The sequence below is a fragment of the Amblyraja radiata genome, chromosome 39 (genome assembly GCF_010909765.2).
Source record: "Amblyraja radiata isolate CabotCenter1 chromosome 39, sAmbRad1.1.pri, whole genome shotgun sequence".
NCBI lineage: Eukaryota > Metazoa > Chordata > Chondrichthyes > Rajiformes > Rajidae > Amblyraja > Amblyraja radiata.
Genome location: NC_045994.1, coordinates 15,614,685 through 15,640,795, shown reverse-complemented (window position 1 = coordinate 15,640,795; position 26,111 = coordinate 15,614,685). Strand labels below are relative to the sequence as shown.

General features: G+C 50.5%; 1 protein-coding gene across 1 annotated transcript; it reads left to right on the top strand.

The window, feature by feature from the left end:
• Window positions 1-2,720: 2,720 nt before the first annotated feature.
• dok2 (docking protein 2) lies at window positions 2,721-25,858 on the top strand. Its single transcript, XM_033013967.1, has 5 exons — window positions 2,721-2,857; window positions 11,038-11,337; window positions 13,566-13,686; window positions 23,688-23,860; window positions 24,711-25,858. Exons 1-5 carry the CDS (start codon window positions 2,798-2,800, stop codon window positions 25,725-25,727), a joined length of 1,671 nt encoding a protein of 556 aa, XP_032869858.1. The 5' UTR covers window positions 2,721-2,797; the 3' UTR covers window positions 25,728-25,858.
• The last annotated feature ends 253 nt before the right edge of the window (window positions 25,859-26,111 follow it).

Below are 26,111 nucleotides of genomic sequence, written 5' to 3'. Positions count from 1 at the left end.
CAAATTCAGGGACAGTTTCTTCCCAGCTGTTATCAGGTAACTGAATCATCCCACCACAACTAGAGAGCAGTGTTGGACTACTATCTGAAGAAGGGTCTTGACGCAAAATGTCACCCATTCCTTCTCTCCAGAGATGCTGCCTGTCCCTCTGAGTTACCCCGGCAGTTTCAATGGTTCAATGCTCCTTTATTGTCACATGCACATGAATAAATAAACTGATTAAGTGCAAATAACAGATAATGGGCTATTAATGTTCAGAGTTTTGTCCGAGCCAGGTTTAATAGCCTGATGGCTGTGGGGAAGTAGCTATTCCTGAACCTGGTCATTGCAGTCTTCAGGCTCCTGTACCTTCTACCTGAAGGAAGTGGGGAGATGAGTGTGAGGCCCGGATGGTGTGGGTCCTTGATGATGCTGCCAGCCTTTATTGAGGCAGCGACTGTGATAGATCCCCTCGATGGAAGGGAGGTCAGAGCCAATGATGGACTGGGCAGTGTTTACTACTTTTTGTAGTCTTTTGCGCTCCAGGGCACTCAAGTTTCCGAACCAAGCCACGATGCAACCGGTCAGCATGCTCTCGACTGTGCACCTGTAGACGTTAGAGAGAGAGTCCTCCTTGACAAACCGATACGGTCATATCTAAAAAGCAACAAGATACAAAACTCCAACACAGCGGCGTGTGAGAATCCCAGGGACACACAGCATAAGCGGAGACCCACAGCCATCAGTTCAATGTCCGGGCCACACACACACACACACACACTCTTCACCGTGCTGTGTCTACCTTATGGATAAGTGACATTTCGGGCTGGAACATTATTATGTTTATGAATCAGAATTTATCAATGGCTGGCGGTAATGGCAGTCCTGTGCTCTAGAGGGCAGTGTTACACAGCCCGTTGAGATCAAGAGACACGCATTTATATTGCACCTTTCCTCGCTTATAGATGGTTTTAAAACATATCACATCAAAATCTAAGTCTGAAGAAGGGTTTCGGCCCGAAACGTTGCCTATTTCCTTCGCTCCATAGATGCTGCTGCACCCGCTGAGTTTCCCCAGCAATTTTGTGTCACATCAAAATCTAAGTCTCTTCCTTGATGTAATGAGGGGATGTGAGGCATTATATTGTGTTCAGACCTCTCCCACAAGCACACCTTGCCAAGGACTGGGTCTTCTGCTTTACCGGGAATATCTTCCATTTTCAGTGCCAGCATCCATGCCTGTTTGAGAGTGAGGTCAGGCTCTTGGCTTGACATCTCCTCCGAGAGCTCACCCCCGCACAGAGCGCAAGGCATCGGACGTAGCACACAAAATGCTGGAGTAACTCAGCGGGTCAGGCAGCGTCTCTGGAGAGAAGGACAATAGACAATAGGTGCAGGTGTAGGCCATTGGGCACTTCGAGCCAGCACCGCCATTCACTATGATCATGGCTGATCATCCACAATCAGTACCCCGTTCCTGCCTTCTCCCCATATCCCCTGACTCCGCTATCTTTAAGAGCCTATCTAACTCTCTCTTGAAAGAATCCAGAGAATTGGCCTCCACTGCCTTCTGAGACAGAGAATTCCACAGATCCACAACTCTGGGTGAAAAAGTTTTTCCTCATCTCCGTTCTAAATTACCAACCCCTTATTCTTAAACTGTGGCCTCTGGTTCTGGACTCCCCCAACATCGGGTACATGCTCGCTGCCTCTAGCATGTCCAATTCCTTAATAATCTTATACGTTTCAAATAAGATTCCCTCTGATCCTTCTAAATTCCAGAGTATACAAGCCCAGCCACTCCATTCTATCAACATCTGACAGTCCCGCCATCCCGGGAATTAACCTGGTGAATCTACGCTGCACTCCCTCAATAGCAAGAATGTCCTTCGTCAAATTTGGAGACCAAAACTGCACACAATACTCCAGGTGTTGTCTCACTAGGGCCCTGTGCAACTGCAGAAGGACTTCTGGGTTCTGCTGGGTTCTTGGCAGGAAGCTTACACAGCTCGAGTGGTGAGTCTGGCGTTTCCGCTCCACGCGTGCCCTGCCCCCCACAGACCACACCTTCAACACATCGCACAGCTCACTACTTTAAAGCAAGTTTATCCAACTCTCCAGGGGCAGGAGCCAGGAGAGGAGGTGGGAGTGAAGGAGGGGGCTGGGGCGCAGGCTGGGTTCTGGAGGGAGGGATGACAGGGGGAAGTGTTTTGGGGTAGGAGCAAGGGGGAATGTTGAGCGGAGGGGGTGGGAACAGTGGACTCTGGGATAGGAGGGGAAAGGATTTTGAGGTGGGAGCAAGGGGTGGGGGGAGTTCAGGCTGGGTTCCTGGCTGGGAGAGGGGAGGGTCCATAAGTGAGAGGAGCAGAATTAGGCCATTCGGCCCATCAAGTCTACTCCACCATCCAATCGTGGCTGATCTATCCTTCCCTCTCAACCCCCCATTCTCCTGCCTTCTCCCCATAACCCCTGACACCTGTACTAGTCATTCTGAGGTTGGAGCAGGGAGGAGAGCTTTGGGGGTGAGGATGGGGGAGAGCTGGGGGAGAGAGAGAGAGATGGGAGAGAGAGAGAGAGAGAGAGAGATGGGAGAGAGAGAGAGAGAGATGGGGGGGAGAGAGAGAGCTGGGGGAGAGAGGGCTTCAGTCTGGGCTGGGAGGAGGAGTTGCGAGGAGATGCAGTGGAGGCAAGGTTGAATCAGCGACGGCTCCTGGTGTCGGGCACACAGCTGACGGAGATAAACCACACTTGCTGAGCTGTGACACTCTCTCTCCGACAGCAGTTCGCGGTTCGAGCGGCAGAGGATGAAGCGTGCAGCATGGATGCAGTCGTGAAACAGGGAGTCCTTCACACCCAGCAGCAGCAGAAGTTTGGCAAGGTAAACCCGCTCCCTCATGTACTTTCTGTGGGATTATTATATTTTGTGAGGACTGGGTAAGAAACTGGCTGTCTGACACTATTGAGACCGTTAATCTTTCATGTTCCCTCCACTGGAGGAACTGCTACACTGGAAAGTTAGTGAGCCCCAGAGCCATAGAGTGATACAGTGTGGAAACAGGCCCTTCAGCCCAACTATACTCAAATGTTAACACAAGATAAACAAAAACAATATTAACTGTATTACAAAAACAGTAAATTCAAAGCCCCAATATTTATGCAAAACTACCCAAATCCAGAGTGCAACCAAGATAGTTCTTAGTTTAGGAAGGAACTGCAGATGCTGGTTTTAACCGAAGGTAGACGCAAAAAGCTGGAGTAACTCAGCGGGACAGGCAGCATCTCTGGAGAGAGGAATGGGTGACGTTTCGGGCCGAGAACCTTCTTCAGAGTCTGTGTGAGCGTGTGTGTGTGTGTGTGTGTGTGTGTGTGTGTGTCCATGCAGTGTGTGTATGTCTGTGTGCCTGTGTGTGTGTGTGTCCATGCAGTGTGTGTATGTCTGTGTGCCTGTGTGTGTGCGTGTGTGTGTGTATGTCTGTGTGTGTGTGTGTGTGTGTGTGTGTGTGTGTGTGTGTGTGTGTGTGTGTCCATGCAGTGTGTGTATGTCTGTGTGTGTGTGTGTGCGTGTGCGTGTGTGTGCGTGCGTGTGTGTGTGTGCGTGTGTATGTGTGTGTGTGCGTGTGCGTGTGTGCGTGTGTGCGTGCGTGCGTGCGTGTGTGTGTGCGTGTGTGCGTGTGTGTGTGTGTGTGTGTGTGTGTGTGTCCATGCAGTGTGTGTATGTCTGTGTGTGTCAGTGTGTGCGTGTGCGTGTGTGTGCGTGCGTGTGTGTGTGTGCGTGTGTATGTGTGTGTGTGCGTGTGCGTGTGCGTGTGTGCGTGTGTGCGTGCGTGTGTGCGTGTGTGTGTGCGTGTGTGTGTGCGTGTGTGTGAGAGAGAGGGAGAGAGGGAGAGAGAGCTATGAATCCCCAACTTACTACCCCACGTATATGTACACATGTGCAGACGCACACACACGCACGCACACGCGCACACGCACGCACACACGCACACACACGCACACACACGTACACACGCGCACATGAGCACACTCACACACGAGCGCACACACACACATACACACACGCACACACACACACACGCACACAGGTGGACACATAGACATCCACACGCACACACCCACTCACACACACACGCACAGAGGTGGACACATAGACATCCACACACATGCACACACACACACACACATGCACACACACACAGGTGGACACATAGACATCCACACACACACACGCACATGCGCACACACACACACACACAGGTGGACACATAGACATCCACACACACATGTTTGGTACTTTCTTGTTACATGTATCTATGTCTAGTGAAATTCCCTTTTTGTAACACAGTTCTGTAAAAACCTGCACATAGGCACAATGGTACTTCAGTCCAAGAGTGTATGAATAATAGCCACAGACTAGACTGACTGGGACTTGATGTGCGGGGAATGAAGGGATATGGACTATGTGCAGGCCAATAAGAGTTGGTCTTGGCATCATGTTCAGTGGACATGTCGTGGGCCAAAGGGCTTGTTCCTGCGCTGCGCTGTTCTATGTTCTATGCATATTATAGCACATTTCTCAGAAGTGGTCTCAAACCACTTTTCCGTAGAGGGAAGTAGATTAGGGAAGGGGAGGTGTACAGCTGGAGAATTATCCACAACCTGGGTCAATTGTGCAAAATGGCCACTTCTCTATAATTTTGGACTTTAGAGATACTGTGTGGAAACAGGCCCTTCGGCCCACCGAGTCCGTGCCGACCAACGATCCCCGCTCATTAACACTATCCTACAATTTTTACAGTTTCACCAAACTAATTAACCTGCAACCCTGTGCGTCTTTGGAGTGTGGGAGGAAACCTGAGCACCCAGGCAAAACTCACGCAGGTCACGGGGAGAATGTACAAACCCTGTACAGACAGCAGCGGTAGTCAGGATCGAACCCTGGTCTCTGGCGCTGTAAGGCAGCAACTCTACAGCTGTGTCACCATGCCAGCCCTGTACAGCACGGAAATAGGCCACTCAGCAAAACTTGCCCCATTTACTAGTCCCACCTACCTGCATTTGGCCCAACTTCCTCAACCTTTCCGATGCATGTATCTTTCCAAATGTAATTTTAATCAACAGAAGATCTACGTCAGTTTTGCCACCCCATACTCTAGCACCAGCCTACACAATAGGCACAGCTTACAATTTTAACCCGTCAAGTCACCTACCAACACGTGCGTCTTTGGAGTGTGGGAGGAAACCGGAGCACCAGGGGGAAAACCCACGTGGTCAAAGGGAGAACGTGCAAACTCCACACAGTCAGCATCCATAGTCAGGATTGAACCCAGGTCTCTGGCGCTGTAAGGCAGGAATTCTACCGCTGTGGCACCCCTGAATTCTTTGTGGTATAGAATGACATTGTTAACTTTAAAAGTTGTTTGAGTTGGCGGATGACACCATTGTTGTTGATCAGATACGACAAAGTACAGGAAAGGAATCGAGAACCTTGCGTCCTTGTGTCATTGCACAGCCTAGCTCTTAACATCAACGAGCCAATAGACTTGATGAGTTGGTTGTTGACCAAAAGAAGCGAGAGGGTGAACACAACACTGATGCTGCAGAGATGGCCAACAACTTCAAGTTCCTGGACATGCATAACACCAGCAACCTGTCCTGGTCCCTACACACTGATGTGGCAATCAAGAAATTGTTTCCAAGCTTCCAAGCTAAACTAAACTAAAGTTGACCTTGGATGAGGAAGACATTGTGTGCGGTGTATCCAACAGGCCTGTTGTCTTTACTTGCAGGAGGAACATATTGCAGTTGTATAGGGCTCTGGTGAGACCACATCTGGAGTATTGCGTACAGTTTTGGTCTCCTAATTTGAGGAAGGACATTGTTGTGATTGAGGCAGTGCAGCGTAGGTTCACGAGATTGATCCCTGGGATGGCGGGACTGTCATACGAGGAAAGATTGAAAAGACTAGGCTTGAGGGGATATCTTATAGAAACATATAAAATTATAAATGGACTTGACAAGCTAGATGCGGGAAAAATGTTCCCAATGTTGGGCGAGTCCAGAACCAGGGGCCACAGTCTTAGAATAAAGGGGAGGCCATTTAAGACTGAGGTGAGAAAAAAACATTTGCTCCCAGAGAGTTGTGAATTTGTGGAATTCCCTGCCACAGAGGGCAGTGGAGGCCAAGTCACTGGATGGATTTAAGAGAGAGTTAGATAGAGCTCTAGGGGCTAGTGGAGTCAAGGGATATGGGGAGAAGACAGGCACGGGTTATTGATAGGGGACGATCGGCCATGATCACAATGAATGGCGGTGCTGGCTCGAATGGCCGAAGGGCCTCATCCTGCACCTATTTCATATGTTTCTATAAGGCTTGATAGGTGTGGACTCGGTGGGTCGAAGGGCACTATATCTCTGAACCTAAATGTGAAGCTTCTGTGGGTCACGTTCCACAGAGGAGGCAACAGATACACTCTTCACCTGCACCACCCCCCACCCCCACCCCCACCCTGTGCCCTGCACCCACTTCCTGCGCTGATACAGGTGCCAAGCTACAGTTGGTGCTGGGGGTGGGGGTAGGGGGGTGGGGGGGGGGATGGACAGATACACCACACCTGCCGGCTGTCACTGATGGTGAGCTTCATGGTGGCGTATCTCCCACATCTGAAGGTGCCAGGTTGAGTCAGGCCCAGGCGTCTCTGTTCTGCATGTGTAGGAAGGAACTGCAGGTGCAGGTTCAAACTGAAGACGTGTTGGAGTAACTCAGTGCTGGAGTAACTCAGCGGGACAGGCAGCGTCTCTGGAGAGAAGGAATGGGTGACGTTTCGGGTTGAGACCCTTCTTCGGGCTAGGAATTTGCGAAAACATCTGCCTGTGTCCTTGTCCATTCTGGGCACCCCTGGCCACTGCACGCTCCGTACACCTGGCATCTGTCGGGTACCAACTTGACTTCATCTTCCTCGTCCACCCCCCCCCCCCCCCTGAGTTCACTGAACCCTGCAGGTTCCTGCTGAGTGTACAGTTCCTCAGTTTTATATCACACTTCCTTCTCTTCAGCTACCCCCACGACCTCACCTTTCCCACCCTTGCAGCTCCTCCTGTGCATCTTTCCCCACCCGTGCAACCCCTCCAGTGCATCTTTCCCCACCCGTGCAGCACCTCCAGTGCATCTTTCCCCACCCGTGCAGCCCCTCCAGTGCATCTTTCCCCACCCATGCAGCCCCTCCAGTGCATCTTTCCCCACCCGTGCAGCCCCTCCAGTGCATTTCCCCCCACCAGTGCAGCTCCTCCTGTGCATCTTTCCCCACCCGTGCAGCCCCTCCAGTGCATCTTTCCCCACCCGTGCAGCCCCTCCAGTGCATCTTTCCCCACCCGTGCAGCTCCTCCAGTGCATCTTTCCCCACCCGTGCAGCTCCTCCAGTGCATCTTTCCCCACCCGTGCAGCTCCTCCAGTGCATCTTTCCCCACCCGTGCAGCTCCTCTAGTGCATCTTTCCCCACCCGTGCAGCTCCTCCTATGCATCTTTCCCCACCCATCCAGCCCCTCCAGTGCATCTTTCCCCACCCGTGCAGCTCCTCCTGTCCCAGCCGCAACGCTCCGTCACTGCTCACCGGCACATCTTGGACTTGCGCCGCCTTGGCCTGTGGTGGTTGTGTCTCCATGTAGCTGGGGCCCCTTGGCCGTCTGGCCGTCTGGCCACCTCTCCGGCTTTCTCTCCTCACTCTAAAACCTCCCTGTCTGAGCTTTTGACCACTTCTTCTTCCAACATCTCCTCATGATAGAACAATCGTGTCAAGAGTCAAGAGAATTTCATTGTCATGCGTCCCAGATAGAACAATGACATTCATACTTGCTGTGGCACAACAGAATATGTAAACATAGTACCATATAACCATATAACAATTACAGCACGGAAACAGGCCATCTCGACCCTTCCAGTCCGTGCCGAACACGTATTCTCCCCTAGTCCCATATACCTGCACTCAGACCATAACCCTCCATTCCTTTCCCATCCATATAACTATCCAATTTATTTTTAAATGATAAAAACGAACCTGCCTCCACCACCTTCACTGGAAGCTCATTCCACACAGCTACCACTCTCTGAGTAAAGAAGTTCCCCCTCATGTTACCCCTAAACTTCAGTCCCTTAATTCTCAAGTCATGTCCCCTTGTTTGAATCTTCCCTACTCTCAGTGGGAAAAGCTTTTCCACGTCAACTCTGTCTATCCCTCTCATCATTTTAAAAACCTCTATCAAGTCCCCCCTTAACCTTCTGCGCTCCAAAGAATAAAGCCTTAACTTGTTCAACCTTTCTCTGTAACTTAGTTGCTGAAACCCAGGCAACATTCTAGTAAATCTAGTAGAGTACACTCTAAACAATATGATAAACGAGAGAAAAAAAGTTCAGTGTGTGTTTGTATGTGTGTACACGTACTCACAAGAACACGCAGACGCAGACAGACACAGACGGACACAGACACAGACACAGACATATGACATTGAGGGGAGGATGTGTAGGAAGGAACTGTAGATGCTGGTTTACACCGGAGATGGACACAAAATGCTGGAGTAACTCAGCGGGACAGAAGGAATGGGTGACGTTTCTGGTCTGCAGAAGGGTCTCGACCCGAAACATCACCCATTCCTTCTCTCCAGAGATGCTGCCTGTCCCACTGAGTTACTCCAGCACTCTGTGTCCATCTTTGAGGCAGAGGGCGTTGTCTTGGCATCAGGTTGCGAGGTTCTCAATCTCCTTCCTGTACTCTGTCACATCTATATTTGATACCTGGCCCACTACGGCTGGTGTCGTAAGCGAACGTGTGGATTGAGTTGGATTGGGGTTAGACACTAAATGCTGGAGTAACTCAGCGGGACAGGCAGCATCTCTGGAGAGATGGACTGGGTGACGTCTCGGGTCGAGACCCTTCTTCAGACTGATTGAGTTGGATTGGTATTTGGCTGCACGTTTGTGTGTGGGCGTGTGTAATGGAAGTGGATGGATGGCCTTCTTCACCTTTAATTGCCTTGTTATCTTGTGCAAACCTTGAAGGCTCTCGATAAAAGAGCACTAACGGCTGTGGTCTTGTCGACATTCATTGTGATTGATCACCACAGTGAAGTAGGTTCATTCTCAACCCATAATGACTCTCCCGAACGGAGTCACGGAGATGGCTGGGCAAAGCATTTGGGCAGCCGACTCTTGCCCTTGGCTCTTGTGAAGAATTCTCCTTCACCGTTCCTCTGAGTTTGCTTCCTAATCAGGGCGACAGCTCGGGGAACATGCCATGCAAATAGTGCTGTGCAGGAAGGAACTGCAGATAGACACAAAACGCTGGAGTAACTCAGCGGGACAGGCAGCATCTCTGGAGAGAAGGAATGGGTGATGTCTCGAGTCGGGTCATCCCGTTCCTTCTCTCCAGAGACGCTGCCTGTCCTACTGAGTTGCTCTTTTCATGTCTACCTTTCCACATTGAATGGTGTGGACCTGATGCAGGCAAATGGGGTCGGTGTCGGTGGACAAAATGATTGGCATGGACATAGACAATAGGTGCAGGAGTAGCCTATTTGGCCCTTCGAGCCAGCACCGCCATTCACTGTGATCATTGCTGGTCATCCCCAATCAATACCCCATTCCTGCCTTCTCCCCTTATCCCCTGACTCCACTATCTTTAAGAGCTCTATCGAACTCTCCCTTGAAAGCATCCAGAGAACCCGCCTCCACTACCTTCTGAGGCAGAGAATTCCACAGATTCACAACCCTCTGTGTGAAAACGTTTTTCCTCATCTCCGTTCTAAATGGCGTACCCCTTATTCTTAAACTGTGGCCCCTGGTTCTGGACTCCCCCAACGTCGGGAACATGTTTCCTGCCTCTAGCGTGTCCAAACCCTTAACAATCTTATATGTTTCAATAAGATACCCTCTCATCCTTCTAAACTCCAGAGTGTGCAAGCCCAGCCGCTCCATACTATCAACATATGACAGTCCCGCCATCCCGGGAATTAACCTGGTGAACCTACGCTGCACTCCCTCAATAGTAAGAATGTCCTTCCTCAAATTTGGAGACCAAAACTGCACACAATACTCCAGGTGTGGTCTCACTAGGGCCCTGTACAACTGCAGAAGGACCTCTTTGCTCCTATACTCAACTCCTCTTGTTATGAAGGCCAACATGCCATTCGCTTTATTCACTGCCTGCTGTACCTGCATGCTTACTTTCAGTGAGTGATGAACAAGGACGTGATGGGCCGAATGGTCTGTTTCATGTGTTTAGGAAGGAACTGCAGATGCTGGAAAATGGAAGGTAGACAAAAGTGCTGGAGAAACTCAGCGGGTGCAGCAGCATCTATGGAGCGAAGGAAATAGGCAACGTTTCGGGCCAAAACCCTTCTTCAGACTGATCAAATTTCCAAACCCTTAATAATCTTATATGTTTCAATAAGATCCCCTCTCATTCTTCTAAATTCCAGCATGTACAAGCCCAGCCGCTCCATACTAGCATCATATGACAGTCCCGCCATGCCGGGAATTAACCGAGAAGTCTGTTTCATGTGCTTGACGAGTCTTTGACTCTCTTGCCTGGGATGGCAGGACTTTCATATGAAGAAAGACTGGATAGACTCGGCTTGTACTCGCTAGAATTTAGAAGATTGAGGGGGGATCTTGTAGAAACTTACAAAATTCTTAAGGGGTTGGACAGGCTAGATGCAGGAAGATTATTCCTGATGTTGGGGAAGTCCAGAACTAGGGGTCACAGTTTAAGGATAAGGGGGAAATCTTTTAGGACCGAGATGAGGAAAACATTTTTCACACAGAGAGTGGTGAATCTGTGGAATTCTCTGCCACAGAAGGTAATTGAGGCAACTTCATTGGCTATATTTAAGAGGGAGTTAGATGTGGCCCTTGTGGCTAAAGGGATCAGGGGGTATGGAGAGAAGGCAGGGATGGGATACTGAGTTGGATGATCAGCCATGATCATATTGAATGGCGGGGCAGGCATGAAGGGCCGAATGGCCTCTACTCCTGCACCTATTTTCTATGTTTTTATGTTTGCCGTGCAGAAATGGAAGAAGGTGTGGGTGCTGCTGTACGGAGAGACCACCTGTTCTGTCGCCCGCCTGGAGTACTTTGAGTTCAAGGAGGGGGTGAGCCTGAGCGAGAGGCAAAGCACCAGGAAAGCAGAGAACAAGAAGGTGATCAAGCTGAGCGACTGTATCCGTATCACGGAGTCCCCGGGCGACTCTTGCCCCTCCGACTGCCGAGCCTTCCACGTGGAAACCATCGAGAAACTCTTTGTGTTTGCCGCAGAATCATCAGAGTACGATGACTGGAATCAGACACTGTGTGAAATGGCCTTTCCGGTAAGTTCTGCAGTTGTTAGTGTGATCCCCTCATGCGTCAGAGACTGGCTCTTGATAGACAACAGGCAATAGGTGGAGGAGTAGGCCATACATCCCTTCAAGCCAGCACCGCCATTCACTGTGATCATGGCTGATCATCCACAATAAGTACCCCGTTCCTGCCTTCTCCCCATATCCCCTGACTCCGCTATCTTCAAGAGCGCTCTCTTGAAAGTATCCAAAGTCTCCACCGCCCTCTGAGACAGAGAATTCCACAACTCACAACTCTCTGTGAGAAAAAGTGTTTCCTCACCTCTGTTCTAAATGGCCGACCCCTTATTCTTAAACTGTGGCCCCTGGTTCTGGACTCCCCCAACATCGGGAACATTGACTTTCACTTGACTAACCCGTGTGGCAATGAACTAAACTACACTTGACAAACTGAGGAAAGGAAAGAAAGTTGTGCATTTCTATAGCGCCTGTCACAGCCTGAGAATGCTCCAAAACATGTCCCAGACAATGTGTAGGAAGGAACTGCAGATGCTGGTTTACACCGAAGATAGACACAAAATGCAGGAGTAATGCAGTGGGACAGGCAGAAGGAATGCGTGACGTTTCAGGTCGAGACCCTTCTTCAGATTCAAGGGGTGACGTTTCGGGTCCAGACCCTTCTTCTGAAGGAGGGTTAGGAGGTAGAGATAGAATAACCATGATTGAATGCCGGGGTAGACTTGATGGGCCGAATGGCCTAATTCTGCTCTTATGAACTTACAAGCTAGCTAAAGGCTCAGTGTCTAAATTAGACAATCGAACACATGAAGGTCAAAAGTGACAGGAGCAGAATTAGGCTATTCGGCCCATCAAGTCTCTCCCTCCTAACCCCATTCTCCTGCCTTCTCCCCATAACCCCTGACACCCGTACTAATCAAGAATCTATCTAACTCTGATATTTGGCCTCCACAGCCGTCTGCGGCAAAGAATTCCACAGTCACCGCCCTCTGACTAAACAAATTCTTCCTCATCTCCTGTATTAGATGGTATTTGAAAGATATTTGTCGTTACATCTCCCAGTGGCATCACACACACACACACAATCTTCACATTTCAGAGTGTCACAATCTAGTTGAGTTGTCAACAGCGATTTTGTATAGAGACCAAGAACAACAGGTTACAATCGCTGTTTATCCCAGATGGTGACAGGTTGACCAGTGGAAACTGTGTGGTTCCAACCAGGAACGTAGCCAGGAGGAGCAAGGCCGTGGGATGCCGGATAATCACATCAGTGGATGCAACCAGGGCCAGAAAGGATGGCAGACGTGTGGTACATAGCCACGTGGTGAAGAAGAGTAATCTTTCATCCATAGAAAGATGCGGCACAGTGGTCCACCGGTAGAGTTGCTGCCTAACAATGCCAGAGACCTGGGTTCGATCCTGACTACGGGTGCTGTCTGCATGGAGTTTGTACGTTCTCCCTGCGTGGGTTTTCTCCGGTTTCCTCCCACACTCCAAAGACGTATAGGTTTTGTAGGCTAATTGGCTTGGTAAAATTGTAAATTGTCCCTAGTGTGTGTAGGATAGTGTTAGTGTGTGGGTTTGTAGGTTAATATGCATGGTATAAATGTACTTGTCCCTAGTGTGTGTGTAGGATAGTGCAGGGATGGCAGGTCAGTGCAGACTCGGTGGGCCGAAGGGCCTGTTTCCTTGCTGTATCTGCCCTGCAGTCTACGGTGCTTCTGGCTGCGGCGGGGACTTTAAATCTCGACCGCCGGCCTGCGGCCTACAAAAATCTAAAGCCGCGGTCTCCGGTGAGGAAGAGCAAGAGCCGATCCTGGACTGACTGGACTCTGGTCCTGTACACGGGGGGGGAAATGGAGGAGGACTGGCCAAATTTTTGTGCCTTCCACCACAGTGATGAATGCTGTGGTGGATGTTTGTGTTACAGTTTTATTGTGTGTTCTTTATCATTGTACTGCTGCTGACAACCCAAATTTCCACCAACCCTGGTTGTGTGGCAATAAATTATATCTATCTATCTATCTATCTATCTATCTATCTATCTATCTATCTATCTATCTATCTATCTATCTATCTATCTATCTATCTATCTATCTATCTATCTATCTATCTATCCATCTATCTATCTATCTATCTATCTATCTATCTATCTATCTATCTATCTATCTATCTATCTATCTATCTACCTATCTCTAAACCAAACTGAAATTTCGCCGGTGCTTTTCTCCTTCCAGATGTTCTGGGGTGATCGGCCGGGGCCGAATAAGGCTGACGGTTTCCAGCGGTCAAAGAAGGTGAAGAAGAATATCATGGTGCCAATGGAGGAGAACTCGCTGTACAGCACCCGCAAGGCCGGTAAGGCAATCAATCAATCAATCAATCAATCAATCAATCAATCAATCAATCAATCAATCAATCAATCAATCAATCAATCAATCAATCGATCGATCGATCAATCAATCAATCAATCAATCAATCAGTCAGTTCTATTCGTCACTTGCACATAAAGTGCAAGTGAAATGAATTTGTCAGCAGCGGTACAATGAAAAAGACACACACAAAAACACAATAAAAATTTAACATAAACATCCACCACAGCATTCATCATTGTGGTGGAAGGCACACAATTTGGCCAATCCTCCTCCATTTTCCCCCGTGGTCGGGACATCAACCCTCTGCAGCCGCCGCTGCGGGCATCCAGATGAGAAGACAAGGTAAAGTCCACGTAAGCCATGAATCGGTGCCTCCCCACCGGAGACCGCGGCTTCAGGTTGGTGTGGCCCGCTGGCTGGCGGTCAAAGATCTAAAGTCCCCGCCGCGCTGTAGCCGGAAGCACCGCAGACCGCAGGGCCAGCGGTCGGAGCTCCCCCTCCAGGGGTCCCCGGTGAGGGACCCCGCTCCGGATACCCTCTCTGTGTACTTGTGGTCATCTCCCCCTCTGTGTAAATATTCAAAAAGACATGGACTAAGATGTTGGGCAAGGAACTGCAGGTGCTGGCACAATGGGCTAAGTGTTCGGCTGGCGACCGGAAGGTAGCCGGTTCGAATCCCGCTTGGAGTGCATACTGTTGTTGTGTCCTTGGGCAAGGCACTTCACCCACCTTTGCCTGTGTGTGAATGTGTGTGAATGTGTGGGAGTGATTGGTGGTGGTCGGAAGGGCCGTAGGCGCAGATTGGCAGCCACGCTTCCGTCAGTCTGCCCCAGGGCAGCTGTGGCTACAGAAGTAGCTTACCACCACCGAGTGTGACTGAGGAGTGAATGAATAATGCGATGTAAAGCGCCTTGAGTATTAGAAAGGCACTATATAAATCCCATCCATTATTATTATTATTTAAAGCGTAGACAGACACAAAAAGCTGGAGTAACTCAGCAGGATGCAAAGTTTAAGAAGGAACTGCAAATGCTGGAAAAAAATCGAAGGCAGACAAAAAATGGGATTGCCACCAATGGGATTGGAAGGCCAAGTAATTTTGGTCACTTTAGGGTCAGTTCCCTCCCTGGTGACCCAGCAAATGCTGCAACATATTTCTGCTGTGCTTTGTGAAACAGCTCATTCTCGAAAAATAGAAACTAGATAGGCATCTTGTTCTAGGAGATGGTCTCGAGATGCTTCCACTCTGTGATGAGCCGAGCTTCCCCTGTGGAAAGAATGACACAGCTGGGCGTGTAGACGAGGCGTGGGTTGTCCGAAACCTCTCTCTCTCTATCTCTGCTTCATGGGAAATCGCTGACTGTCTGAGTAGCTGGAGGAGGTGAGGGCTCGGAGAGGAGGGGATCAGGCGGGGGGGGGGGGGGTTGGAGAACAAGAGTCAAGAGTCCAGAGTGTTTTATCGTCATATGTCCCAGACAAAACAATGAAATTCTCACTTGCAGAAACACATCAGTCTGAAGAAGGGTCTCCACCTGAAACGTCGCCAATTCCTTCTCTCCATAGATGCTGCCTGTCCCGCTGAGTTACATTTTGTGTCCACTATCGATTTCACCAGCATCTGCAATTCTTTCTAAAACATGAATATGTAAACATCGTACATTGTAAACTAATATGATAACAAGAGAGAGGGAAAAAAGTTCAGTGTGTGTGTGTGTGTGTGTGTGTGTGTGTGTGTGTGTGTGTGTGTGTGTGTGTGTGTGTGTGTGTGTGTGTGTGTGTGTACAGACGTACGAACAAATGGTCAGCGATCGTTCAATGTGAGCGTGTCCCTGAGAGTCGGCTCAGAATGTGGGTAGAGAGCGGGGAAGACTGGAGGCAGAGTGGGAAATGGTTCGGAGCTGGGGCCACGCCACCCAGCGGCGTATCTCTGAGCCACTACCACATACAGTTACAGAGCGAGAACACACACTCCACAACGGCCTGTGGTCTACACTTGTTGCCACCTTCCATCAGTAGAGAGGGAGGCCAAGCTGGCCATCCGCGAGTCAAGGCGCCAGACAGTGGAAGGCGCTACCCTAGCCGGCTGCCTGCCCCTTTTCCGGGGATACGTCTGTGCCCGGGTGCGGATAGAAAGGGAATACGCCCTGTCTACGGGCACCCTGAGGGAGTTCCGTGACCACTGGACACCGAGGGGGGTTGAATGTATCCTGGACAAGGATTGCAATATAGTTGTTTAGCAGTTGCTTAGCATATTTGGTCATCTTTTATTATGAGGGTGTTTTGTTTTATTGTATTGTAAATACTATTTTAATATTTGAATAAATATTTTTGATTAAAAAAATAAAAATTAAAAATAAAATCAGTAGAGAGGGAGGGGGCACCCCCACCCCTCGCTTGGACACAAGGATCTTATTGAAACATATTAAGGGTTTGGACACGCTAGGGGTAGGAAACATGTTCCCGATATCGGGGGAGACCAGAACCAGGGGCCACACACAGTTTAAGAATAAGGGGTAAGCCATTTAGAACGGAGACGAGGAAACACTTTTTCTCACAGAGAGTTGTGAATCTGTGGAATTCTCTGCCTCAGAGGGCGGTGGAGGCCGGTTCTCTGGATGATTTCAAGAGAGAGCTAGATAGGGCTCTTAAAGATAGCAGAGTCAGGGGATATGGGGAGAAGGCAGGAACGGGTTACTGATTGGGGATGATCAGCCATGATCACATTGAATGGCGGTGCTGGCTCGAAGGGCCGAATGGCCCACTCCTGCACCTATTGTCTATTGTCTAAGGTACACCACGGAAACAGACCCTTCGGCCCACCGAGTCCGTGCCGACCGCCGACCCCCCCGCACACTAGCACTGTCCTACACACATTAGGGACAATTTTAAATTTACAAACCCACGCAGGTCACGGGGAGAAGGTCCAAACTCCGTACCGACAGCACCCGTAGTCGGGATCGAACCCGGGCCTCTGGCCCTGTAAGCGCCGAACGTCAGCAACTCTGCCGCTGACCACACCTTTTACTTGCTGTGTGGTTGGAAAATGTTAGCTGCTGATGAAGTGCGATATCTGGTGAAGTAGAAGTGGAGATTGTGAGCAGATACAGGGCCCTGTTGGCTATTTGTTGCAGCCTCACACACATCAGCTATTTTTGTTATTTTAACACATTCAAGAGCTGTGGGTATTGCTGGCCGAGGCAGCATTGAACTGCCCTTTCTAGTTGTCCTTTAGATAGGCATAGACATGGTCAACACTCAGTCCCTTTTCCCCAGGGTGGAAGTGTCCAGCACTAGAGGGCATAGCTTCGAGAGGGGTAAAGTTGAAAGAGATGAGGGGTGCAAGATTATTTTTTTACACAGAGGGTGGTGGGTGCCTGGAACACACTGGTGGTGGTGGAGGCAGATACGATAGTGGTGTTTAGTAGGAGTTTAGACAGGCACATGGATTTGCAGGGAATGGAGGGCCAAGTCTGTGGCATCATGTTTTCAACATGGACATGGACATTGTGGGTGAGAGGGATCAGAGGGTGAGAGGCAGAGGGGGTGAATCTGTGGAATTATTTGCCGCAGAAAGCCGTGGGGGCCAAGTCAGTGGATATTTTTAAGGCAGGGATAGATAGATTCTTGATTAGTACGGGTGTCAGGGGTTATGGGGAGCAGGCAGGAGATCGGGATTAGGGGGGGGGGAGGGATAGATCAGCCATGATTGAATGGCAGAGTAGACTTGATGGGCCGAATGGCCTAATTCTTCTCCTATCATATGAGTGGGTAAGAGGCAGAGGGGATGTGGGGGGAGAGGGGATGAGTGGGTGGGGAAGCAGAGGGGATGAGTGGGGGAGGGGAAGAGGGGATCACGAGTTCGGAAGTGGCGCGCCTCCCGGCAGCGGCCTCTGCAGTCCGTCTGCCTTTATTTTCTTTTTGTACTGATAAGTGTATGGTTTGGTCGTAGTTTATATATTATTTTTAACTGTGTATATGTGGGGGGGGGGGACTTTTAAATCTCTTCCCTGTACGGGGGATCTGACCTTTTCCCTGTCGGGTCTCCGTTGTCGTTGGGGCCTAGCACCGTGGAGCGGCCTCCAGCCGGAACCAACCTGAGGGCTCCAGTCGCGGAGCCTGCGGACTCACCATGGTGGAGCTGGCCGGCTTCGGAGGGTGGGGAGCTGTGGTGGCCCGCGTCTGCGACCCGACTCCGGAGCTTCAGAGGCTCCGGCCGCAGGCCCGGTGGACGGTGACATCGGGAGCTCGCGGGTCCCTGGTGGGAGACCGCTTTTCGGAGCTCCCGCAACGGCAACTTCTCCCGCCCGAATCGCGGGGTTAAAAACGACCCGGAGCGGTGCCTTACATCGCCCGGCGCCATAGCCCGCTGGGGGCTTTAACATTGGGAGAAGAATAAAGAACGGGGGAGAGACAAGACTTTGCCTTCCATCACAGTGAGGAGGCGTTTGGAGATTCACTGTGATGGATGTTTATGTAAATTGTCTTAATTGTGTGTCTTGTTTGTATGACAGCAGAAACATATAAACGTTGTTCTATTCTAGATAGGGAAGCAGGGGGTGAGAGGCAGAGAAGAGGAGTGGATGGAGGGGCAGAGGGAATGAGTGGGTGAGGAGGCAGAGGGTGAAGGGGTAGAGGGGAGGAGTGTGTGAGGGGAGGCAGTGGGCAAGGGGGCAGATGTTGTGGAGGCAGAGGGTGCTCTGTGCATCCTGTGGGTATTCTAGCTACATGCGGAGTCAGGGGAATAGCGGAGTCAGGGGATATGGGGAGAAGGCAGGAATGGGGTACTGATTGGGGATGATCAGCCTCCTCCTGCACCTTTTGTCTATTGTCTATTGTCTATGCCGGACGCAGTGTGAAGCCACCTCCTGTACTCAGCGACACTCACTCACGTCATGGAAAAGATTTTTGACGGTGGCTTTCTCAGCTTCCTGCTCTGGCTGCGAGTCACGCAGCATCTGCAACGTCTGTACATACACCGCGACGGTTAATGTACACACTGACCACAACCGAGGGGGAAGTAACTCTCGGTCACGGATTAGCAACCTCCAGATCTACACACACACACACACTCACTCACACACACACACTCACACGCACTCACACTCACACTCACACACACACCAACACTCACACACGCCAACAATCACACAAACACACACACACACACACACACACACACACACACACTCACACACACACACACCAACACACACACAGTCACACTCCCAATGCTCACATACCAACACTCACACACACCAACACTCTCACGCACACTCTCACACACACACACACACTCACAGACACACAGACACACACTCCCACTCACATACATCAACACTCACACGCACCAACACACACTCACACTCACACACACACACACTCACACACTCACCGTGACCCAGCGGTGGGCGGGGAGTCACTCCCTCTTCTCCCCTCTCCCATCGGGTAAAAAGTACAGAAGTGTGACAACGCACACCTCCAGATTCAGGGACAGTGTCTTCCCAGCTGTTATCAGGCAACTGAACCATCCTACCACAACCAGGGAGCAGTCCTGAACTACTATCTACCTGGTTTGAGACCCTCGGACTATCCTTGATCGGACTTTATTGGCATTACCTTGCACTAAACATTCTTCCCTTATCATGTATCTACACACTATAAATGGCTCGATTGTAATCATGTATTGTCTTTCTGCTGACGATAGCATGCAACAAAAGCTTTTCACTGTACCTCGGTACACGTGACAATAAACTAAACTGAAGAACACAAGGGACTCTCACAAGAAAAGCAGGATCTGATTCTTTTTTTTGTCTGTGAATGACTTGCCCCAACGTTTTCTCGATGGAGGGGAGCATTGGGAAAGCAAGAATAGGGACATCACAGAGGTTGAGAAAGAGGTAGAGGACTGTGGGAACCGATCAACTTGCCCTTGTGGTGAATTTCTCAGTCAGTCAGTCAGTCAGTCAGTCAGTCAGTCAGTCAGTCAGTCAGTCAGTCAGTCAGTCAGTCAGTCAGTCAGTCAGTCAGTCAGTCAGTCAGTCAGTCAGTCAGTCAGTCAGTCAGTCAGTCAGTCAGTCAGTCAGTCAGTCAGTCAGTCAGTCAGTCAGTCAGTCAGTCAGTCAGTCAGTCAGTCAGTCAGTCAGTCAGTCAGTCAGTCAGTCAGTCAGTCAGTCAGTCAGTCAGTCAGTCAGTCAGTCAGTCAGTCAGTCAGTCAGTCAGTCAGTCAGTCAGTCAGTCAGTCAGTCAGTCAGTCAGTCAGTCAGTCAGTCAGTCAGTCAGTCAGTCAGTCAGTCAGTCAGTCAGTCAGTCAGTCAGTCAGTCAGTCAGTCAGTCAGTCAGTCAGTCAGTCAGTCAGTCAGTCAGTCAGTCAGTCAGTCAGTCAGTCAGTCAGTCAGTCAGTCAGTCAGTCAGTCAGTCAGTCAGTCAGTCAGTCAGTCAGTCAGTCAGTCAGTCAGTCAGTCAGTCAGTCAGTCAGTCAGTCAGTCAGTCAGTCAGTCAGTCAGTCAGTCAGTCAGTCAGTCAGTCAGTCAGTCAGTCAGTCAGTCAGTCAGTCAGTCAGTCAGTCAGTCAGTCAGTCAGTCAGTCAGTCAGTCAGTCAGTCAGTCAGTCAGTCAGTCAGTCAGTCAGTCAGTCAGTCAGTCAGTCAGTCAGTCAGTCAGTCAGTCAGTCAGTCAGTCAGTCAGTCAGTCAGTCAGTCAGTCAGTCAGTCAGTCAGTCAGTCAGTCAGTCAGTCAGTCAGTCAGTCAGTCAGTCAGTCAGCCAGCCAGCCAGCCAGCCAGCCAGCCAGCCAGCGTCTGGGAGCCGGGGGGGGGGGGGGGGTAACACGGACACCGGACTTGTGCTAAGTCTGGGGTACACAGCACGTCCCAAATTTGTAGTGAGGGACAAGAGTAACCCTTCCACTCTTTGCTGCTTTGGGGTTAACATGTGGAACTTCTGCTTTCTACCTTCAGATAGGCCTACTTTGAAAACCGCAGCACACAGGAAGGTACTTGCCTGTGTGTATCATTTAAAAGAGGAAGCATTTGAGATGTTATCAACAACACACAATGGCGTGGCAGGCTCACACTCATAGCAAGATCAGGCATCTCGGAAAATTTCTAGAAAATGCAAAGACAATGCAACTTTTTGATCAGCAGAGATCCCCTGATAAAAAACTGATATTGTTTGAATTAAGGTAAAGAAAGGATGATGGCCCATTATTTAAAAGATCAGAAACAAAGAACTGCAGATGCTGGTTAATACACACACGGGGCACAAATTGCTGGAGTAACTCAGCGGGTCAGGCAGCATCTGTGGAGAACATGGATAGGTGACGTTTCACAGAGTGCTGGAGTTACTCAGCGGGTCAGGCAGCATCTATGGCGCTAAGGAAATAGGCAACGTTTTGGGTCGAAACCCGTAAGGGTTTCGGCCCGAAACGTTGCCTATTTCCAGAAGGATTTCGGCCCGAAACGTTGCCTATTTCCTTAGCTCCATAGATGCTGCTGCACCATAACTCAGTGGGTCAGGCAGCATCTGTGGAGAACATGGATAGGTGACGTTTCACAGAGTGCTGGAGTTACTCAGCGGGTCAGGCAGCATCTGTGGAGAACATGGATAGGTGACGTTTCACAGAGTGCTGGAGTAACTCAGCGGGTCAGGCAGCATCTGTGGAGAACATGGATAGGTGACGTTTCACAGAGTGCTGGAGTTACTCAGCGGGTCAGGCAGCATCTGTGGAGAACATGGATAGGTGACGTTTCACAGAGTGCTGGAGTTACTCAGCGGGTCAGGCAGCATCTGTGGAGAACATGGATAGGTGACGTTTCACAGAGTGCTGGAGTAACTCAGCGGGTCAGGCAGCATCTATGGAGCGAAGGAATAGGCAATGTTTCGGTTCTAGACCCTTCTTCAGACTGATGTCGGGGGGTGGGGGGGTGGGAAAAGGAAAGGAAGAGGTGGAGACAGTAGGCTTGTGGGAGAGGTGGGAAGGAGAGGGGAAGGAGGGAGAAAGCACGGACTACCTGAAATTCTAGAAGTCAATGTTCATACCGCTGGAGTGTAAATCACCCAAGCAAATATGAGGTGCTGTTCCTCCAATTTGCGCTGGGCCTCACTCTGGCAATGGTGCAGGCCCAGGACAGAATGTGACCTATTTTATTTTAGGGTAGCACATTGGTGCAATGATAGAATTGCTACCTTATGGTGCCATGATAGAATTGCTACCTTATGGTGCCAGAGATTGAGTTCGATCCTACCTAGGGGTGCAAGGACTTTGTACGTTCTCCCCGTGACCCCGTGGGTTTTCTCCGGGTGCTCCGGTTTCCTCCCACACTCCAAAGACGTGCAGGCTGGTAGGTCAATTGGCTTCGGTAAAATTGTAAATTGTTCCTAGTGGGTAGGATTCTTTCGTGTCCGTCTTCCATGTTTCAAATAATAATAATAATTGTAGACCTACACTTTAGTGCTTGTGTGAACAGAGATATTGAAGTTGGCTCGATTACCAAGGGGTGGAGACTTAAAGTTTCAGCACAAGACCAAGAACACTTCGATTGTAATGGGGTGTTGGATACAGTCTGAATAATGATCAATAATAATAATAATAATAATGGATGGGATTTATATAGCGCCTTTCTAGAATACTCAAGGCGCTTTACATCGCATTATTCATTCACTCCTCAGTCACACTCGGTGGTGGTAAGCTACTTCTGTAGCCACAGCTGCCCTGGGGCAGACTGACGGAAGCGTGGCTGCCAATCTGCGCCTACGGCCCCTCCGACCACCACCAATCACTCACACACATTCACACACATTCACACACAGGCAAAGGTGGGTGAAGTGTCTTGCCCAAGGACACAACGACAGTATGCACTCCAAGCGGGATTCGAACCGGCTACCTTCCGGTTGCCAGCCGAACACTTAGCCCATTGTGCCATCTGTCGTCCCAAATGTTGACATCGCTGCCATCGTCCGTCCTGAAAAGGGCTCCAGCATCCGGCGACAATCAGTGCGAGCCATCACTTGTTGCAATAGACCAGGGGTGGCCTTCGAGGCCATTAAGTGCGGCCTTTTGAATGGATCCAAATTTTGTCGAACTAATCCTTTTATTTTTATTAATATGTTTTTGTTCGTCTTTTATTATTTTTATTTTAATCTTAAAATGAACGTATTTAAAATACCAAAGAGTGAAAGAAGATTCAACAAAATAATCCTCCCCGACAGAGGGCCACAATTAAAACATTAGTAAGTCATGAGGGCTGTTTTATTGCCACGAAGAGTTACTCGCTTTGGGCACTCTTACGGGTAGGACACGAGGAATAGATCTCTTCGACAACCTTCAAGATAAATGTCGTGAAGTAGACACTAGACAATAGACAATAGGTGCAGGAGTAGGCCATTCGGCCCTTCGAGCCAGCACCGCCATTCAATGTGATCATGGCTGATCATCCCCAATCAGTACCCCGTTCCTGCCTTCTCCCCATATCTCCTGACTCCGCTATTTTTAAGAGCCCTATCTAGCTCTCTCTTGAAAGCATCCAGGGAACCCGCCTCCACTGCCCTCTGCGGCAGAGAATTCCACAGATTCCCCACTCTCTGTGAGAAAAAGTGTTTCCACGTCTCCGTTCTAAATGGCTTACCCCTTATTCTTAAACTGTGGCCCCTGGTTCCAGCGAACTGGCCTCCACCGCCCTCTGAGGCAGATATAGCACTGTATATTTAATTGAAGTTTCTTAGATGTGGCCTTATTAGATTACAGCTAACTTAATGCCGCCTTCCAACATGAAAAGGTTCCCCACCCCTGCAATAGATGATGGTGGTGGCAGAATTAGCTCGGGATACTTCCAGTTCCCAGCCCCGCGATGTGGACACTTCTGCTATGGGGCCAGGGGTGATGGCTGGTCGGCCTGGGCTCGGTGGGCTGAAGGGCCTGTTTCGGCACTGTGTCTCTGTGTCACTGTATCGAGCTGGATCTTTGACCAGTTTACGTTGTGTGTTGTGCAGTGAAGGAGTTCCGGGTGACCGTGAGGACGACAGAAGCAGCGGATAGGTGTGGCCTCCAGGGACCATTCTTGCTCGCTGTGGAGGAGGACAGCCTCCAGCTGAAGGAGCTGGAGCGTGGAAAGGTGCTCTACACCTGGCCCTACAGGTTCCTCAGGCGCTTTGGACGGGACAAGGTAAACCATATAACCATATAACAATTACAGCGCGGAAACAGGCCATCTCGGCCCTTCAAGTCCCTGCCGAACACTTACTCTCCCCTAGTCCCATCTACCTGCATTCAGACCATAACCCTCCATTCCTTTCCCGTCCATATACCTATCCAATTTATTTTTTAAATGATAAAATCGAACCTGCCTCCACCACTTCCACTGGAAGCTCATTCCACACAGCTACCACTCTCTGAGTAAAGAAGTTCCCCCTCATGTTACCCCTAAACTTCTGTCCCTTAATTCTCAAGTCATATCCTCTTGTTTGAAACTTCCCTACTCTCAGTGAGAAAAGCTTATCCACGTCAACTCTGTCTAAAGGACTGTCAATTCGGCCACAAGGTTCCAAGGTTAACCCCCGGGATGGCGGGACTGTCATATGAGGAAATATTGGGCTTGTATTCACTGGGATTTAGAAGGGTGAGAGGGGATCTTATAGAAACGTATAAAATTATAGAAGGACTGGACAAGCTAGATGCAGGAAAAATGTTCCCAATGTTGGGGGAGTCCAGAACCAGGGGCCACAGACTTAGAATAAAGGGGAGGCCATTTAAAACACTTTTTCACCTAGAGAGTTGTGAATTTGTGGAATTCCCTGCCACAGAGGGCAGTGGAGGCCAATTCACTGGATGGGTTTAAAAGAGAGTTAGATAGAGCTCTAGGGGCTAGTGGAATCAAGGGATATGGGGAGAAGGCAGGCATGGGTTACTGATTGGGGATGATCAGCCATGATCACATTGAATGGCGGTGCTGGCTAGAGGGGCCGAATGGCCTCCTCCTGCACCGATTGTCTAATGTCTCGCTGCTCTGTTTCCAGGTGACATTTTCCTTCGAGGCTGGCCGGCGCTGCATGTCCGGGGAGGGCAGCTTCGAGTTTGACACCAACCACGCCAATGGCATCTTCCAGATCATCGAATCGGCCATTAAGGTTGTCCGGCAGGGTGTCAGGGAGGAGAAGCGGTCATCCAGCGATGGGGACAACGAGCCTCTGGTGACCTCCAGGCCCGGCTCAGCCCAGGAGGCCGAGGAAGAAGGGGAGGTGGGAGAGACTGAGGGCCAACAGCCAGCCAAGGCCAAGGGCGAGATGGCCAATGCGACTCTCCCGGCCCTGAGATGCCTCTCGCTGGAGGTGGCCCCTGAGCCCAGCGTCCGGTCAGCTTCTACCTTGCCCTGGAAGGTCAACCCAGGGTCCAAGGGCCATGGAGGTCAAGCCAGGGGCATCCAGCCTGACCTACAGTCCACCTACTCTGAGGTGTTGGATGTTATTCCCAGGCCAATGGCCCGGGGCAAGGCCAGGAAGTCTCGGGACGAGGTGGCAGCAGCGGGCCAGGAATCTGAATACGCCGTTCCCTTCGACTCAATCGCCCAGACTCTGCGCCTCGCATCCCTCCTCTGTCCGCCGGTCAAGGCTCCGGACGGTGGTGGCGAGACCACGGGATTCTCCACCTTCCTGCCCCAGGCGAGTGAATACCCGCTGTACGACACCATCGACGAGCGCGGTTTCGGGCGGCAGGAGAAGGTGGCGTCGGCTTGCCCGTGCCCGGCCACGGTCCGCCCCAGGGACCACATCTACGACGAGCCCGAGGGCTCGGACGCCCCCTCGCTCTACGACTACCCGGAGGAGATGAGGGGCCACGCCTGGAGGCTGCAGGGCCAGGAGTGCGACCCCCGCGGACACGAGTACCCGTACAACCCGCACACCGACGACTACGCCGTGCCCGCCACCGCCAAGCAGGGGGCTAGCAGGGGGAGGTCGGCCGAAGGGTCGCGCCCTGAGGCCGACAACGACAGCCACTCCGAGACGGAGTACGATAACATCTTGGTCAAGATGTAGATGCCAGGACCATGACCCCAGGCCTGGCACGGCCAATGTAAACACACCTGCAAGTCTGGTGGACTTCCCAGATCTTGCTGCCTGGACCCTGGACAGTGACGTCGGGGGGCGTTTCTCCAACTGCGGAGACAATAGACAATAGGTGCAAGAGTAGGCCATTCGGCCCTTCAAGCCAGCATCGCCATTCAATGTGACCATCCCCAATCAGTACCCCGTTCCTACCTTCTCCCCATATCCCCTGACTCCGCTATCTTTAAGAGCCCTATATAGCTCTCTCTTGAAAGCATCCAGAGAACCGGCCTCCACCGCCTTCTGAGGCAGAGAATTCCACAGACTCACCCCTCTCTGTGAGAAAAAGTGTTTCCTCGTCTCCGTTCTAAATGG